Raw genomic sequence first — 19,061 nt, 5'->3', positions numbered from 1 at the left:
ATTACTTTTGGGTCGTTTTACTGCCTTTTTTTTTGGGATCGGAGCAGTGAAGACAGACAGAAAATGTAGGAGAAACAGCAGGGAAACGTCATGAAATAAAAGTCAGAACGCCCATGCTGTCAGCATTTGAGCCCATTTGGTAGAAGCCCGAACCACTCATCTATCTGATCCCCACCTACTCAGTCTTTAGACGTGACAAGAAGTAGAAAATGTTTTTAGCATTAATTTACCCATACAATGGAGAGTGTTTCATCCATTTACTGTGACGATTCATTACAAAATTAATTAACAGTTATGTCCAATGTAAATACACAAAATAATGCATTAATGTAACTGAAGTAATTCACTGTTGTTGTGCTTGTTCCCTCTTTTTCCCAGACTATATATATATATATATATATATATATATATATATATATATATATATATATATATATATATATATATATATATATATATATATATATATTTATATATTTATATTGATATATAGACGTTTGTATGCACACATTAAAAAGAAGAGGGAGGGAGCTTATATACACAAACACACACACACACACACACACACACACACACACATATATATATATATATATATAGAGAGAGAGAGAGAGAGATATATAGATATATATATAGATATAGATAGATAGATAGATAGATAGATAGATAGATAGATAGATAGATAGATAGATAGATAGATAGATAGATAGATAGATAGATAGATAGATAGATAGATAGATAGATAGATAGATAGATAGATAGATAGATAGATAGATAGATAGATAGATAGATAGACATAATAGAATTTAAAAAATTTTAATGCAAGGACCTCATCAATAGATCGAAAATGTAGAGTATCTGTTAAGGATTAAGACACAAGGCTAAACCTAAGAAGTGTTTAGGTCAATAGCAAAAAAAAATAGTTACAATATATGTGTGTTTTTAATGTTATTATAAAATATTTAGAACAGTAATGGAGTTTTGGGTTCCACCACAAATCTAATATTAGAGAAGCCCATTGTATGTCCTGTCATATTGTCAAGTCAAACAAATACAAAACATAAACTCTGACTCATCAACATTTTTTTGAACAATATGCAGTAGACAGAATAGTGTGACAAGCTCCCTTCCTCTTCTTTTTAATGTCTGCATAAAAACGTCCATATATCAATATACAGTATGCCATGTAGCTTTTTCTATTCATTTTTCTAATCCCTCAAAATCACTTCTGTGTTGCCATCCATCCATTATTTATACACTGCTTAATCCTAATTAGTGTCATGGGGGGGCTGGAGTCTATTCCAGCTGACTTAGGGTGAAGGCAGGACACCCTGGACAGATCACCAGTCTATCACAGGGCTACACATACAGACAAACAACCACACCTATGGACAATTTAGAATCATCAATTAGCATGTTTTTGGAGTGTGAGAGGCAGAATCTATGCAAGCACAGGGAGAGCATGAAAACTCCACACAGAAAGATCCTAGGCCAGGATGTGAAGGGATCTTCTAGCTGTGAGGCAACAGTGCTAACCACTGACCACTGTGCAGCCCCTTCAGAGTTACATTAGTTTTCTGATCACTCATATTACGCTCCATTAAGTTCTATAATCCCTTTCAATAACTTTAAAGCAGGGCTGCACTATTAATAAAATATCAATCATGATTCATGGCCACGGCAACACACAAGCGATATGTGTAAGCAGTAACTGTCACGAGTCAGAAGACCACGTGACACCACACTGTGAACATCTTCACAGATGGTGCTGGACTTGTTTACATAATGAGACACCCTTACAAGTGTTGCAGAAGCACAAGAGACAATTTCAATGTGGATGGCAGCAAAATTGATTTTCAATTCTTATAAGCACAGTCTCTGAACTGATCACACCTGGTGATCAGCAGCCCATGTAGATAAAACTTCTTGGTTTAAGCTTCCATAAACCTGACATTAGAAACACTGATTTCATTCTTTTCAAAGTTCCAGCTGTCTGAGTTGCATGTGCAGAAACAGCTGAGTGAGAAAACCAGAGGCGAGAAGTCATGACTATCATTTTGGCCATAATTAGGTAGTCCTATTTGTGCGTTACCTCACATTAGTTTTCTAATCACTCATAATTACTTTTGCACTACCTTGCATTAGATTTGTATTTCCTTGCAATTACTTCTGTTACATCGCATACAGTTTTGCAATCATTGGCAAAAGATAATGCAAATAACATTTACATTACCTCATATTCCATGTTTTAATCCCTTACAGTTAGATTTTTATTATCTCTCAAGATAGTTTCATGCCCCACACATATAAAATATTTATGCAATAACATGTGATCTGTAATCTAAAGTGTTACCGTATTGACTAATGTTTTGACTTGTTAAGCACAGACCAAAATACTGTTCCCTGGCCTTTCAATCAGAGCGTATTTTACATAATGAGAAATAATCTCTTTTTCAAATGTATGCCATACATTAAGACAGAATATACATAATCTCCCTGACAACACTGCAGGTAATACCCCAATTGATTTCACCTGACAGAATGTGTCTCACAAAAACACTGAACACAAGTAGTGAGCATGTACGAACACTCAAACACACAGCGCAATCCAACAACACTAAACACAGTGGAACAGGAGAACACAGATGGCTTTGGATGGTGACAGTGTAATGGTGATAAAGGTTGGTGAGGACAGTGCAGGAGTCAGAGGTGAGCCTGCAGGAGCTCTGATCTGCCCTACCTTTTCTGACGCAGATCAGCTCATGTACTCCACAGTTACGCTCGCCACCTGGAAAGACAATGCAGTTTCAATGAGCCACACTGTGATGGAGGGAACAAAAGACACAACATCATGGCAACACATTTAAATATGTTTCGACGCATTCAGACAAAAATCGCAGGAAAAGGACAGGAATAACACAGATAGAAGACAGAGACTGGATGATGTGGGTGTACGATGTACAAGCTGGTTGGGTTTAAAATAAAGTGCCTCAGCTAAGAAACACTCTTCTGTTGCTGTTGCACTCATTGCACTGTAAGGATTTGAGACTTAACCAGTCTGTCTGTTATGACTGACTTAGAAAGCAGCAGCAGTTGACAATAACTACATATGTACAGGTTTTCAATTCATTCAAATTGGCTACATGAGGTCCCAAAAGACCTGAAGAGCAGCTGAAGACAGGTGTGTGCATCCTCCTGCTGGATTTTTGTGTTCTTCTGTGGGCAGAGAAGCATTAAACTGGAAGCAGAAATCACTGTTTTAAATTTGCAAACACTGAGAAAACTACTTACGCTAAAAAGCTCACTGCATATACCGTTTATTTTGAGCATTTTAATAGAGATCACCTTTGTGTCATGAGTTAATCATATCATTCATGCACTTAGATTTCTCTTGTCACAAACCTTTCTTGTCTGTATTTGTACCTGTATATGGCTTATTCTTATCCTTAACTCTCTCTGAACTCTTTACAAAAGATTTTTCTCCAAGAAAAATTAAAAAGCAAAAAAAGACAGACAAGGCTTTGAAGAAATACAGACGATGCTTATTCATTTTCATGCCTAGAGTTTGATAATGAGGGCAATCTGTTTGTTAAATTGGAGGCTACAGCTAGGAGATGGTTAGCTTAGCATAAACAGTGGAATTAGGGGAAAACAGCTGGTCTAGGTCTGTTGAAAACAGGGCTGCATAACATATCATTTCAGCATCAACATCACAATGTGTGCAAGTCTGTCTGACAATATTTACTATGAATTAAGAGTTCTTGGAATCACATGTTTTTTCCTATTTACAAGACACAGAGTTTGTTGACATGAAAGCTCTGCATGTGCACAACGAAGTGTTTGAGGAACAGGAGAAAAAGACTCCAAAGGGAGATTCAGTTGCACAAAGAAATGCAACATCAGTGGTACGGAAATATTTTGGCTACAGAAAGGACGATGCCGACCAAAAACAGGTTCTCCGTGAGCACTGTCTTGCATTTGTGCCACCACACAAGGCAACATGACTGATTTGTTTGGCCATTAAAATCAGCATTGGATGCCTTTGTCAGTGTTACATCATATGAGAAAGGTTTCATTTTTTTTGTACATATATTTTTTTATTTTATAAGCAGATGTACTCACCTAAAAAAAATCCCTCCAAATCATGCTATTATAATCAGGTTTTTCCAAATAGTTAGTCAAGCAACTTGGTGAAAATTCCTGTATTTTTTCATCTTGCAATGTATATTCCAAAAAAAATAAATACTGCAAGGCCACTTTTTTTTCCTAATATCATGAATCCCTAATCACAAGGTAAAACAATCTATTTTTAAAAATGCTTTTTGTTTGCTAAATCCAAGGCAACAAAAGCAAAAATATCAAGGTATTGCTTGCTGTGATCTTCTGTTTCCACCTGTGTCCAGGTTTTTGCTTCATTTTTGGTTGACAGATGCTGTAGTTAGTATGATACTGATGACTGCATCTCTGGGATCCCTGGTGTCAACACAACCTACCAAGTTTCCTTCACTCGTTCCTCTGTACACCCCCCACTCACATTTACCAAATTTTTCTGTGTTTTATGCTTCCATCTCCAACACTCATACATAATACAATATTCTCACGTTGCACCTTTTCACTTGTGAGGATTTGCTGCTTTTCTTGGTCTTAAGTCAGATATTTCCAACCTGAGACCCTACTGGAGGTCACAGGATGAATCTGAGGGGTGGAGTTCTATCTCAGGAAAGTTTTTTCCCCACATAGTTTTACCTTTCTTGATCTCAAAATACAAAAAGTTTACAGGGACAAATGTCTAACTTATTGACTTCTAACACTTTCAGTGAGGAGTGACAGGTAGGTACTGCTGCATTTTAAGAGATACCAATGTTTAATGTTTGGAAAATGGTGCCTCATGTGACAGTAAACTCATAATATTATGGTCATGAGTTGTGTTCAGACTGAGCAAGTAATGTGATGACATTTGTTATTTTATCAGTTAAACAGTTAATAAAGTAATTTAAAATTGTCTAATTCACTGCTGCATTAAACTACTTCAGAAGTGATGTGCTCCTTCATTAGGATGAGAATACTATCTTCAAAAAAAACATCTGTGTAAACAATTCATTGGATATTTAACACATTCTGAAATATATGCCAAGTCCACACATTTGGTTACAACAAAATACTAAAAGAATTCTCTTCAAAAAACATTAAAACTGCAAGGTCTTATTGCTTGTGGCTGAATCATCCTAAAACCCACAACATTTTTTGGAATATATGTCAGTCTGCAGCTTCTCTGGCATTTAGAAAGCCCACATCTGAACATGATAGAATCTTGCGTCCTTGATTGTGTATCTTTGTGCCACTGTTGAAAGTGAAAAGCCCACCATATCTTTGAATATCCTCAGATGGCATTTGAATTCAACTCACTGGTTTGCAGTAGCGTGGATGGAAAAACGGATGCCAGCGTGACATTCGACTCCTCAAAGCATTGTTAAAAAGCCAGCACAGTTCAGTGACTTTCATCCATGGGCAAATTCCTGATGTGACTGGTGTCTTCTCGTTGCATTTCTAGGCAACAACCATGAATTCATGCATAACTGTTTGTTATGATGATTATACAAAAACTTTCAAAGACCCATCCTTTCACAAAACACTAGTATCTCCAGCTGTTATTCAACCCAGTAAGACTTCAGAAAAAAATCTTTATACTCACAAAAAAAAAGATAATTAAAATGAGAATTGGAACAACTAGACATTTGAAATGATTTACATTAAGTCACAGCCATCAGTGGGCTTAAGCACAGCAGTGCTTTGAGCTAAAATCTAACATCAGCATGCTAACACACTCACAGGGACAATGCTAACATGCTGATGTTTAATTTTGGCATATTAGCATGAAATTATTTGCTGTTTAGCACTAAAAATAGAGCTGAAGCTGTTGGGAATGGCATTAGCCTTGGTTACAGATCTTATGGCCTGCTGGTAGCACTAGATAAATGGGGTTAGAAAGTAGCTATAATAAAAATGGGAACATCCACATTTGTATAAAAAGTCATGGCAATGGTTCAATAAATATTTTTCTTAAAATCACAACTGTTAAGCCTAAATGGTGGCGCTGGAGGAAAAGTCAGAGGATCATCAAAGTAAGTATGACTGATCCTTTGGGGACCATAAATGTATCACATTTCCGAACCAAAGGGGTGGACTGTCTTTATAAAAGATATTCACCCCCCTTGGAGGTTTTCCTCTTTCATTGCTTTTCAACATTGAATTATGGTCAATTATGGCATTTTTGTCAAGAATTTACCAAAAAAAGAATCATTCATGTCTCATGTTATTACAAAGTAGATACACAAGGGTGATTATGACACAAGCTCTGTGTTGTAATATCAGTCAAAGGTACATCTCCTAAATATTAACTTGAAGGGAAAGAATACTCATGCAATCACTTATTTTACAATTTAGATGTTTAATTATTTGAAGAAATTGTAGGAATCAGTTTTCACCTTGACATGAGTCTTTAAAAAAAAAAAACAGTTAAATTCTTGTCAAAAAAGTCAAATTTAAATGAGCATGTTTTAATGTTGAAAGTCAATCAAAGGGGAAAACTTTTAAGGGGTGTGAATACTTGTTATAGGCACTGTGAGATTTACTCATGAATTATTTTGGGATAAAAGAGATTTAGAGGCTAAGCCAATGCTTGAAGCTCCTGAGGTGCTTCACCAGGACTTAAAAAGTTGCCACGCAGACAAACTTTAGGGCATCTGATGAAGAGAGCCCGAGACAAATGCTTGCGTTCCAATAATCTGTGCTTTTATTGCTCCAAACAACTGCAGCCCAACATTCTTCATCTAAACAAACAATTCATAATTAGCCGCTTCATTAGCGGCTTCTTCAATAGTCAAAACTGTTTTACCTTCCGGGCGCAACACCTGCCCGGACAAAGATTGGTTCCTATTTATAATGGAGCACACTCATTGGCTCCTACAAGAGAGTTTGATCCAGTATTCTCACAGCAGTCTTCTGTCACTCTGATTTTGATCAACACTGTGTCGACTCAGTGGGCTGGACCCGATGGATGGAAGCTGCAGGATGAGTTCAGTGGCGAGTGTCCACCAAAGCATCAGTTTATCAGGAGGTAAATACGCTTCACAAAGAGCTCACCGTAGCTTTTTCACCAGACGGGCTTCCAGACTGAGACTGTAATTCAGAACTATTACTCACACTTGTGAAAGTCTCCCAGCCTCTGAGCTCTTCGGCTGCCTCTGGGATCTGCCTACAGGTTGAGTTTCAAATAGCTCCGGCTGGATTCAGCTGTGACACTAGGAAGATCTGTACTGTTCTGAACGAAGGCTGAAAGCACCGGAACAAACGACGTCTCAGTGCTGGAGTGCTCAAAGTGACCTTTACCTCATGTTGCTAATTAATCCAACGTAACATTTGAACTTCTAAAAGTCTGTCAGTTAAAAAAAAAGAAAAGGAAGAAGAAAAGTTCATCCTTATAAAAACAGAACAATTTTAAGTAAAAATAGCAAATAGCCTGTCTGACAATTGGATCCAATGTTCAGCATTCTTCAAACTATCACTATTGTTACTTTTTTAACCAATTTGCAACAAAATTTCTTAATTTAATTATGCTACCATGGCCCTGATTCAGTTGCTTCTCTCCATCTGAAGTCACTCTCAGTTTTCAAACAGTATTTTATTCACAGCACAGTTTCATTGGTTACACATCGTGAGTAACAGCCTGTTAACACTGAAAAATAAATCCTGGAAGATTCTCTTTCAAATATACACATGTAATACCTAAACAACGCCAACGCCAGCCCCCCATGTACATGGGTATTGGATTCCTTGATTACGAATAATTATATCAGTATCGGTCCTGAAAAGGTATGAATTGCTTGACCCGTAATGAAAGTCAAAATGAGACAGAAAGTCCAAATTTTGAGATCAAAAAGTCAAATTTCTAAGAAAATATTCTAAGAATAAAATTCATAGAACATACTATTTTTTAAAATGATGACTAACTTTTGTTTTGTGTTTTCTTTTATTGGCAGAAATAGTCTTCCATACAAACTACACAATGACGTCTATAAAGAATAAGTTCAGCTTTCAGGAATTCACATTTGTTAGTCTTCTGTCTTTCATCAGTCAGAAGAACTAAAATTGCATTACAACAACAACATAATGTAGGAGTTCATAGTCCTCTGTATACAGCACAAGTATCTGAAATAAAAATTAAATGTATATACAAACATTATTGGAATTTCAACAGTACAATCTAATTTCATCCTGGTGGAAATGAATAAGATGCATTTTTCTTGTTGATATTTTCATCTCAGATTGATTTAGTTTCTATCCCAAAAAGGTCATGCACAACATACAAAAACTGCTGGATTCATTAATAAGAACAGACCTGACTGTTGGTTCAGATCAAGCTGATTATCTCTCAGAATGCAGAAACAAGACAGCTCAGTTGATTAAAAGGGAAACTGAGCTGTAGCTTTAATTTTAATATTTTGTGAAAATAAATTTTTAACTAAAAAAGGGTCCGGTATTCAACATATTTGCTGGTTTCCTTTGCTTTCTCTGACAGTAAACATGCAGTGGATTGTGGGTAATTTTTTGCAGACTGTAAAATGCAGTGAATATGGAGAAAACAGATTAATCAATAATGAAAATAATAATAAGCTGCAGGATTGTGAAGAAAACAACTGAAAGTCCTGTGCTACTGATTCTATCGACAGAGAGAGTTACTGCTTTTACAGAACTCGCAGAGTTTTTAAATGCAATGAGGTGAATTTCCAGCTCAGACAAAGACAAGTGCCTTTATCGACACAGTCCCTGTGTGTGCTTTTACTTCTACTGTCTTTTCTACGTCTGTCGAGTAGCTCAAATTTTACACCCCGATGACATGAAAAAAGCAAATTCAAACCTCTCAGGCATCAGAACATGAGATAAAGTCCTTGGTTTTCATAAAATTCATACATATTAATGGTGGCTGCAGATGGCTTATTGGTGATGCACTTTAAAAGGAATATTCATGTATCTGTATCTGCAATTAAAGCAAAAAAGCAGTGATTTAATCAAGCAAATCACACAAATACATTAAAATCTCAGAGGTAAAAACATGACATGTTTTCTTACTAAACGTAATCTGTGGCATGTCAGTGCATTTTTATGATTTCTGCACAACCAACGTCACATAAAACATTATTTAATGGCAATCAGTTAGTAATAAAAAAACAAAAAAAAAATTAATATTAAATACAGAAATATCACCCAACATTTAGCATGTAATTATTCCCAGCATCCCTTTATGCAAACCTACTAGCACCACCTTTCCTTGCAGGAAAGTAACCAAAGCACCACAGGCATCACAATCAACCGATATATTCACTGCCACAGGAAAACTGTCAAAACCTTAATAAGACCTGAACCAGAGCACGACAGATAGTTGCTGACGGCAAACACAGCTGCTTAGAGTTGTGCTTCTCCAAGACAAGACAGTCTGAAAATCCCTTCTGCCAAACAAGGAGCTGAGAGCCGAGTTCTTGCTGTTGTCCAGCAGATCGATATAGCAGCTGTGTGTGGGAGGAAGCTCCCTGCGCTCCTTCACTCCTCCTTCACTCGCCGCACACACAAACACACACCATGCTTGTCAAAAATAACATTTTCTTGCATGCGGTCTTGACTACAGTGCAGTGCTGGTTGCTCATATCACACTACTAGCACTATCTGAGTGTCTTTGCAGAAACAAACTTGCATTTTCATTTTGTGTCACTGTATTCTAGTAATCGTGTATCAAAACTACAACAGTTGACTCGTCTCTTCTAGATAAAGCAAGAAGAGTTTTCTCAACAATCTCACATTAATTGCCAAACCTTCACCTTTAAAGATAATCAATAAGAAAATGAATGCATTCACAGGAAAATGCATTAAACAAACTTGTCATGTATGAATCAAAAAGTCTTCCAATTCATAGATAATGTAGGCAGTAAGCTGTTAATTATCTGGTCAGATGACCCCCTCTGAACAAATTAAATGTTAGTTAGTAGATGTTTTAGCATGGAGTGCTGTCTGTTTGTGGCAGCAAAGACTGAACTGGGAATATTCTCTGTTTCTGGCCATGATGCTTTCGAATGTACACTGAAAAGAGACCGCAGGCTCTTAAAACATTGTCACTACACAGAGAGATTCACCTAATCTCCTCTTGAGCCTCAAAGAAATCAATCTGAAGCAGCAGCTGTGATCAATACAGCATGTGCAGCTTCTGAGCTCTTGTTTCTCACCCTTGGTCTCACCAGGGAGCAGCACTCGCTTCTGCAAACTAAATCAAGGTGAAGTCTGTGGCTTCGAAGTCTTCCCTCACGCAAGACGCCTGGGACCGGGCCGGCAGCATTTTTAGGGCTTGTCCCAGATTCTTTAAGGAATCTCCTCTACCTGCCCCCTCTAATCAGGCTGTTGAGGCTAACGCATCTGGGTTCAGGAGAGATGGATGGACTGAGGCTGTGACACAGAAAGTTGGGCCGAAGAAATTGACCTGACAGAGATATTGGCTTGTTTGAGGTCAGTGGAGAGAACACACTCTAACAAAAGAGAACTTGGGAAAGAAACTTGTGGTGTTGCCCCCATTATGAATCAAACTCTGTACATACAAGTTTATAAATTTAAAGGAATCATTTGACATTCTGGGAAAAATTAGTTTTTCCTTTGTTGCTGCGTGTAAAAGAAGAAGATGGACACCACTGGCGTATCGGTACATTTAGCAGTTGACTCACTAAGTGACACATTAGCCTGTATCTCTATTGTTTAATCAGGACAAAAACCGAAATGTAGAAACAACACCTATCTCTTTTATGGGGGATTATGTTCCGAACAGTCACCAGTTTTGTCATCACAATGACTGACAGAAAAATGTGTTGTTTTACATTTACGCCAATTACACAAGATGTAACAGCATTCTTAACGAGCATTACAGGTGCTATTACAGTAGGTGGATTTTGTTACCTACAGATGGAGCTTCTTGAATGCCAAACTAAACTGATGGAAGCACCTTCATATCAACCATTCAGAACCAGTTTCATCATTGTCATTGTCTCACTGTTGGCAATAAAGTAAATGAGTTTCATTTCCAAAAAGTCTTCCTTAAGCAGCATTTGATTTATTTATTTTTTGTTGTTGTTCTCTTTGGGAGCAGATAATTGCAAATTTGTACTATATCCCATTGTTGCACTCCAGTACAGGAGGAACTGCATTTAATTACTTAAGCTGACGTGCATATTTGTTTAAATGAGGGAAGACTAATGACTCATTGTTAATTGATTAATAATATATTAACCAATACGGCCGAAGATGAGGGACATGCAGTTTACCTGCCATACAATGTAGTGTAGGTTTGCTGTTGTGCCTGGTTGCACCACCAGGTGAAGCCTGTTTAATGACATGGAGTTACAGGTGTGTATGCTAACCACACATAAGGGTACATAACAGGAGCGCACCAACCTGCTAGCATTCTAACTGCTAACTCTGGCAGTTGTGTTGATTAACTCAGCAGCATTAAGCTTTGAAAACGTTATTTTTGGCCATTTCGTTTATAATTAAAGCAACTTGGTGTGTACTTTAACAAATTTTGTATTTAGGGAATTTAACTAGCCAGATATGCAGTGGTCTTCTTCGTTTATGGAACACTGACCGAGGATCAGCTTGTATTGCTTTACGGAACTCATCTTGTATCCTCTCATCAATTGCAGTAATTGATTTATAGGACAAATTTCTTGTCAGCAGCCATTTACATGAAAACCACTCAGTGTCTTTATTGAAGCTGGCAGAGGGAAGGTCTGTGCTGCATCACGTTGCTCATGAAACTTGCTGGTGTCGTCATTATAAAAGACACGAGGGAGTGACTTCAGCATAAGTCCCTGCTAAGCCAATTAGCTCTTGGAGGATACACTGTGTCAAAGATTAGCCAGCTTACTCCACAGCTGAGCTCTAAGTTCATGAAGCAGCAACAGTTTCCATCAGTCTACAGCTACATCTGTGCAACATCATCTGTTGCACTGGGTTTTCTTTGTTACCGGTGCCCTATATTACCAGTATTATCCATAGCCCAGGGCAATGGAAACACGCTTTCAAAAATAGTGCCCTTCATGCCTTATTTTTAGAACTGACAAATCCAGATACACCCAATTTAGAGTCAGTGTATTCGTTTCACACTTACTCTAAAGTTGATGATAGCTTGCAATCGAGGTAGCAGACAATTAATAGAGCAGAAAACGATTCATGAGTAATATGAATTTGAACTTTAGTCTTCCAGTAAAACTGTTATTCCCAACTCATCATCCATCCATCATCTATACACCGCTTAATCCTCACTAGGGTCGCGGGGGGGCTGGAGTATATCCCAGCTGACTTGGGGTGAAGGCAGGGGACACCCTGGACAGGTCGCCAGTCTGTCGCAGGGCCACATATACAGACAATCACACTCACATTCACACCTACGGGCAATTTAGAATAATCAATCAACCTCAGCATATTTTTGGACTGTGGGAGGAAGCCGGAGTACCCGGAGAAAACCCACTCATGCACAGGGAGAACATGCAAACTCCATGCAGAAAGATCCCGGGAAAGCCGGGATGCGACCCGGGGATCTTCTACCTGTAAGGCAAAAGTGCTAACCACTAGACCACTGTGCAGCCCCCCCTCCTACTGGGATGAATTCATCAACATCACAGTAAGTGTTAGAGGAAGTGTGACCGTTAATCTAAGAAAAATGATATGATCCCAGCTAGGACTGCCCATCTGTGTTTTTTCATCTCCCAACCCCGCTGGTTGGCCATGTGTCAACTGGAGAGCTGATCAGTAACTAAACTGTAAAAAAAAAAAAAAAAAAAAAAAAAAAAAGAAAACCTTTCCTTGCCTTGAACAGACAGCGAGCGCTGAAATGATAAAAAAATGTAATCAGCAGGAAAAGCATTGTTGCTGATGAGTCAGAACAGTGGATGTGAAATCCATCTTTGTGTGTCTGCTGGGCCTATGGCTTATTAGCAAAGCATGAGTGGTTATGTGTGTGCGTCCAGAGTACAGGAACACACAGAAGAACTACTCACTCATTAAAACCTCCACAGATCAACCCTCTGAGGCCCTAAACCAAAGGTTCCTGGAAGTAGTCCTTTGAGGAACATTAGCAAGCATTTGTCAAAGATAAGAGTCTAAAACTGCACTAAAGAGCGATGTCTATATCCATAATTCATCAGGAAAAGATGTATATTTATATATAGTATATGGAGGTCACATAATGTACAAACAGTTCTAAACTAATCAGTTTAAAGGTAATCTGTTACACAGACTCAGGCAGTCTTCTTCAGGTTCTAAGGACTGCCTGTTCTTAGAATACCATGCTAATCTTGCTAGCCTATTGCCACATTAATTTGGCCACTTGAACCAACATACAACAATCAGACAACAGCAAATATTTGAATTATTCTTGCTTATTCAGTTGATATTGCTGACATGTTAGCAAATGTCAACAACATTAACTCAGTGTATATCTGTCAAATTACACTGTTTTTGGTTTCCATCCATTGCTGAGGAATATCTGGCCTTGTAGCAGCTACATGCTCAACTGTGTTTACCAGCTAGTGGCTAATTTTCTGCCTGACCATGCTGGGCAGTGCTTGGTGAGTTCATCAACTACAGTTTTACAAGTAAAACCATTTGCTTGGTGCAACTTGACACAAAAGTAATGAAATCTATGAAAGGAAACAAAAAAGTAAACTTGTAAAACAAAAAATTATTAGCTGAAAGATGCTCAAATGTCTAGCAGAACTGACAAAAACAGGGTCACAACTAAGTGCTTCATAGACTGCCTCTATCACTACATGCAGCCAATCATCCATTGTTTATATAAAAATACCGATTAGTGCAGCTTAAAAATTACAAACTATTGCCTGTTTTACTGAACAAGTTTATCATCCTTCCACATACTTAGAAAATCAGTTTATTATGTTACTTATTATTGTCTCAACAAGAGCAAAACTGAACACATCTCCTAGTGAGACTGGTGAGACTCAATCACAACAGTAAAATCTCTGTCATGTGAACCAAAACAATGAGCAAAAACAATGCTAAAGCACACCGTATAGCTTGGAGGCACTGCAGCGTCAGGTGGTAATATTATGTGAGGTCGTCAGCACATGCAACACCTTCTACATTACATGTACTCATTTGATCCATTATTAATGCAAAAAATATTGACTAGAGCAGCTTTAATCAGAACCATCATAAATAATAAAGACCTTCAATGTAAGGAGTGGCAGCTGCTTGCGACACTGAAATGTCTTGGTCTGATTTGCAGCACACAACAGGAAACAAGTCTACTTCGAAAGTAATGCATTGCTCTATTCCAGCTTCACTGTCTCATAGCTCACATTAGCTCAAATGGTCCACAGAAATATTGGCTATTATCGCCTCATATCCCGTTCCTCGCTCTCCAAAACAAACACAGCCATCCCAGTGAAAAGGAGGGAGGTGGAGATGAGAAATCCTTGACAGGAAGCAACAGCAAGCTATGGTCTTAACATTTCTAGAGAACTATGTGCTGTTTTTACTTCCATCTGATCAAACAACATATGTGACACCTATGTATTTCTAAATGAGCTGAGCAAAACTGGAAGAAAAAAGTACCGGAGGCACAATGACCTGGCAGACACGTCAATAAGATTCTGAAAATACTGTCAAAGTGTCAGCTTCTCTGTGGCTGTAATCTTAACACATAATATTTCCACACCTCAACACATCCTGGCCTGCCTATTCTGCCCTTGGCTCAGGCTCAGCATTCGACAAGGCTTCATACACAGCACACACTGAGAATACCAAGCGCGCGAGCTCGGCTGCTTTCGATCTGCCGGCCAGAAAACCAGGCTTAACCGGGATATGTGAAATCCTTTTGGGTCTGCAGTCGATCTGTCTGCAGCTTGTCACAGGAGCTGATGCATGGAGCTCACTCACTGAGCTCCGCACTGGAGCCTGCCGACATAATATTTGTACAAGAAAATACAGCTTTTTGTAAAATCATCCATCTTTTAAGCAAATTGGACCTGCTTTTACAGCTTATCTAAAAAAGTTGAGTGCATCCATTAATGCTGATTAGCATTTCCTCAACTGGACTTCCATTATTTAAAAAGGCTTCACAACCTCACTTAAGTCCCTCAGAGTACTTTTCACAGAGGACCTGCTGAGTGCATCCAATTAAGATGCTTTAAGAGTATCTGGTATTTAAAGCAGCATGCTTTGATAAAGGTGCTTTAAGTTGATGATTCAGACCTGAATTAGTAAAATAAACACACTTGATCACACAAATGAATGCGACTTAATGCATTTTCAAAGTCTTGAAATACTCTAAAGAATGAGCCTTGAGGCATGAACAACCCTGAAATTTGTGAGGCGCACTTTATTTGAAGTCATAGTCGAAAAGCAAAAGGAAAATATAGTTAAAAATGATTTCCTCCTAATAAAATGCTTATGTTACTATTTCCACTTTCTTTCTGTATCTTTCTTTTAACCTGAATCTCCCAGGCATGTGTACAAAACCTTTTCCAAAGTGGCTGGTTTCAGTTTCTAAAATGTCAGAATTTGCTGCTTTTCTTTCTCTAATTGTATAGTTTCATTGCTTCTTTATTATTTAAGTTTCAGTTAGGCAAAATAACCTGAAGGCACTTTTTCACAATTTCTCCAGTAATTAATTTATCAAATGCTTAACTGAAAAGGACAAATGCCATCCTAATCAAACATTACAACGGCAGTTGCACCTTTGCATGTGTTTGCTATTTAAAGGTATGCCATTCACTGAAATTTTGTAAAACCATCGACAGAAAACTTCCACAGGTGCAGTTGCACTTACATGCATGTGACCTTTAAACGAGATGGCAAGTCGCAATCTAAATAACGGCGCCTCGTAGCTGCTAAGTGAATTCTTTGCTCTAAAGTGTCAGAGAAAAACAACTTGTCCCCGTGTTTTGTGACACTTGGTGATGTTCATCCAACCCAACATCACAAGTACAGACAGACACACAGCCTCCCACCGCCGCTGACAGGCCAGCCGCTGGATGCTGCAGGTTGTCAGTCAGCCCCACAGCTGCTGCATAAATCTCAACACAGAAACTAGCTCCGGTGAAATATCGCTGCCAAGAACCGTTATAATCATGGCCTTTCAGGAAAGTGCACTTTGCTGACTAATGGTGTGGGGAAGCTGAGGTCAGTGGGCGGAGTAGACTGAGCCTCGGGCGAGGTGTGGCTGTCTGATATACTGGGAGGTATGATGATGAAAAAAGAGGCGGCAACAGATTATACTGGGCTAAAAGTCACCTATTACGGTGGGTCTCGCACAATGTGTGCTGCTTTGGTATATTTAGAGTGAAATCCTGAACCAGGATCTGTATATAAAACATGAATTTGTGATATTGTCTGTACTTTTCTCTAACATGTTAAAAAAAAGACTCAGAACATGGGAAAACTACAAAAATATCACCTCCCATCTGGATTACTGCAATAAAGTCAAGTCTTGGCTACGCAGTAAAGCCCCTAAGAGGCTCCACAGAGCTCAGCTGCCAGGTTCCTCACAGCACGAAGCCCTGGCAGCACATTAGTCCCACGCTCTCCACCTTCAGTGAGGTTCTATATATACCTCCATCCCTCAGACCTCATCTACCCTTGATTCTGCAGTCCTCAGACACAGGTCTGCTTACTATCTCCAACAAACAAGGATCTACCATGGCAGACCATTGGGGACAGAGCCATCAGTGTGGCAGAGGGTTAAAGCTCTCTCTCCTGGCAAAGCTCTGTAACAGTTTTAACAGTGACTTTCAAAAAATTCCTGAAAGCCCACCTGTTCATCGAGGCCTATGATCTCAGTTCATGCTGCCTCACTAGCACTGCCACTATTACTTTCAGTTTTTTTGCTGTTAGTTCAGTCTCTCTTTACATGTGTCATGCATCCTTAAGTGCCTTTTAAGGCACAAAATACTGTAGATGCAGATTAATATTATTGTAGTGAAAATCTAAAGAAATATTGTATCAAAAAAAGTGCCGTTACACTCTCTCTGGCTGCTTTCACCATATTAAACAATTGTGAATTTATTATTTTTTTAAAAAGCCTAAAGTGAATCAACATAATGCAGTAATCTTACCTCTGGTTTTTCAGCTGTATTTTATTTATTTATTTTTTTTAACAGATCCTCCTCCACACACTGACGACACTCATGCTCAACAACGTGATTCTAACTTTCACAATGTAAACTGTGATTAGCAAAGTCCTGAAGCCCCAAAATGAATGCGTGGACGGTCTATTTGCCCAGTTTACAGCCCGAACTGGAGACTTCACGTCACTGTGCCGTTTTCTAAAGGTGACCTCTGCTGCCCTGTATTCCTCATGCCCTACTATGTTATCTTTTTCCCATAAGACCGGTGAAGACCTTAAACATCAACATGATAAGTGATTAAGACTGCGTGCTGCTATATTTTATCACATAAGAAATAATATAAAAACAAGGACTGCATGTGGTGTTGAATTAAGAAACATGTCATAATATTTTTCAGAGTACATCTCACATTTTAAATATGTGATCACACCAGTTAAATCTCTGTCGCTGTGTTATTTGGGTAAAATTAGAAAAGACATGAAAGTGATGTCATGTCTCATCTACATTTAGCGTGCAATCAAGCTTTTCACTCTCACTGCTCAATAATAGCTTCAGCTATGTGTGTTTTTTCCACATTCGATTTAGATTACCTGTATAATATTCTCCATAAGTGGATGATGTCTTTTGGAGCACAGCCTTTCACTGCGATTGAAAAATGCTACCACTCTCTATTATTACAAAACAGGTCAGCTATCATAAAGCTTTTTCCTGTCCTCTATCCAGTGAAATTTCATGTATTCTACAAACTGATCAAACAAACCAAAGCAGCTTACAAGAAGTTACATAACAAGGTAAAGGTGAAGAGTGAAAAAGCTCCGATGTGGACACATCGGACAGACAAGGAGGGGAAAAACAACACAGACAGTCATCATTCGTGGACTGTGTGTTGAGGTTGTTCCAGAGCTCAAGCAGCTCCTCTAACGCTGAATGAAGCCCGACATGTGTGAGGGTTTCTCTCTTCAATCGAACTCGTAAAGTCACCAACGTGCTGCGAGGCTGCGTGACAGCAAACCGACTTCACTGTGAGCCACAAGACAGCCGGAGTAGTGCTGAATGAAGAGCGAACAGACAGACAGCAGCAGCTCCAGCCTCAGTGAGCTGAACGTCCTGCCGACTGACCGGCGGAGCTCTCCGTTCAGCACCGATACGAACAGCCAGACCCGCTCCAACACTGCTCCTCTCAACACTCTCACTCACTGCTAGAAAACCGCTTCCAACAAATACAAATTAACTTTCACTGCCTCCAGTCGAACCGAGCCCCAGACGCCGGAGACCGTGTTTACCTTACAGCTCAAACAGTTCACCTGTGACACGCATTGTTTCGAGCTGAAGTTAATTAGAAGGAAGTAGAGACGTTATTGGCCTACTTACCATCAATCGCCATGATGTTCTGTTTTGGCTTCAACCAAAGTGGGCGGTAAAGAAGGGGGAGCGGCCCACTGCAGGGCGAGGGAAGGGGGGGGGGACCGCGGGGTGGTACAGTCCACCACTCGCCGGGGAGGAGAGCGATTGAAGCAGAGCTGGGGGAGCACGGAGTCACTATGAAAACCCACAAAGAACAAATATCTTTAAACAGTTTTTAATTGTCATAGTAAAAGTGGTGAAACACATTCTAATAAAGAATAAACCGAACAAGTTGTATATTTTCAAGGTTACCGTTTTTGAAAAAAACATCTGAACTTTCAATCAGCCTCAATGACCATATGAATTCAAACCTTAGTGAAATTATGACAGAAGATACAAGAACAAACCTTTATTAGGAATCTCAATACAGCCTGTTACAGCTCAAATATCCAATCATCTCTAAAGTGTGTGACCAGCAACAGACTCAAAAACAAATGGTCTGAGTATATTGACATTGAAGGTGTGTTGATTTATTTG

The 19,061-nt window shown here is 38.8% G+C and overlaps 1 protein-coding gene across 2 annotated transcripts in view; it reads right to left on the bottom strand.

Moving 5' to 3' along the window:
- The window catches only part of syt14a (synaptotagmin XIVa), a 53,156-nt gene extending 34,530 nt beyond the window's left edge, over positions 1-18,626 (bottom strand). For both annotated transcript variants that reach the window (XM_055006163.1, XM_055006164.1), the window contains exons 1-2: positions 18,552-18,626; positions 2,741-2,788 (exon numbers count right to left, since the gene is read on the bottom strand). In XM_055006163.1, the coding sequence (XP_054862138.1) occupies positions 2,741-2,788; positions 18,552-18,564 (61 nt within the window). In that variant the 5' untranslated portion in view covers positions 18,565-18,626. The remainder of the gene's footprint in view (positions 1-2,740; positions 2,789-18,551) is intronic.
- Between the last annotated feature and the right edge of the window lie 435 nt (positions 18,627-19,061).

The sequence above is a fragment of the Amphiprion ocellaris genome, chromosome 20 (genome assembly GCF_022539595.1).
Source record: "Amphiprion ocellaris isolate individual 3 ecotype Okinawa chromosome 20, ASM2253959v1, whole genome shotgun sequence".
In the NCBI taxonomy this organism is placed as follows: domain Eukaryota; kingdom Metazoa; phylum Chordata; class Actinopteri; family Pomacentridae; genus Amphiprion; species Amphiprion ocellaris.
This window is presented reverse-complemented; position numbering and strand designations above follow the sequence as displayed.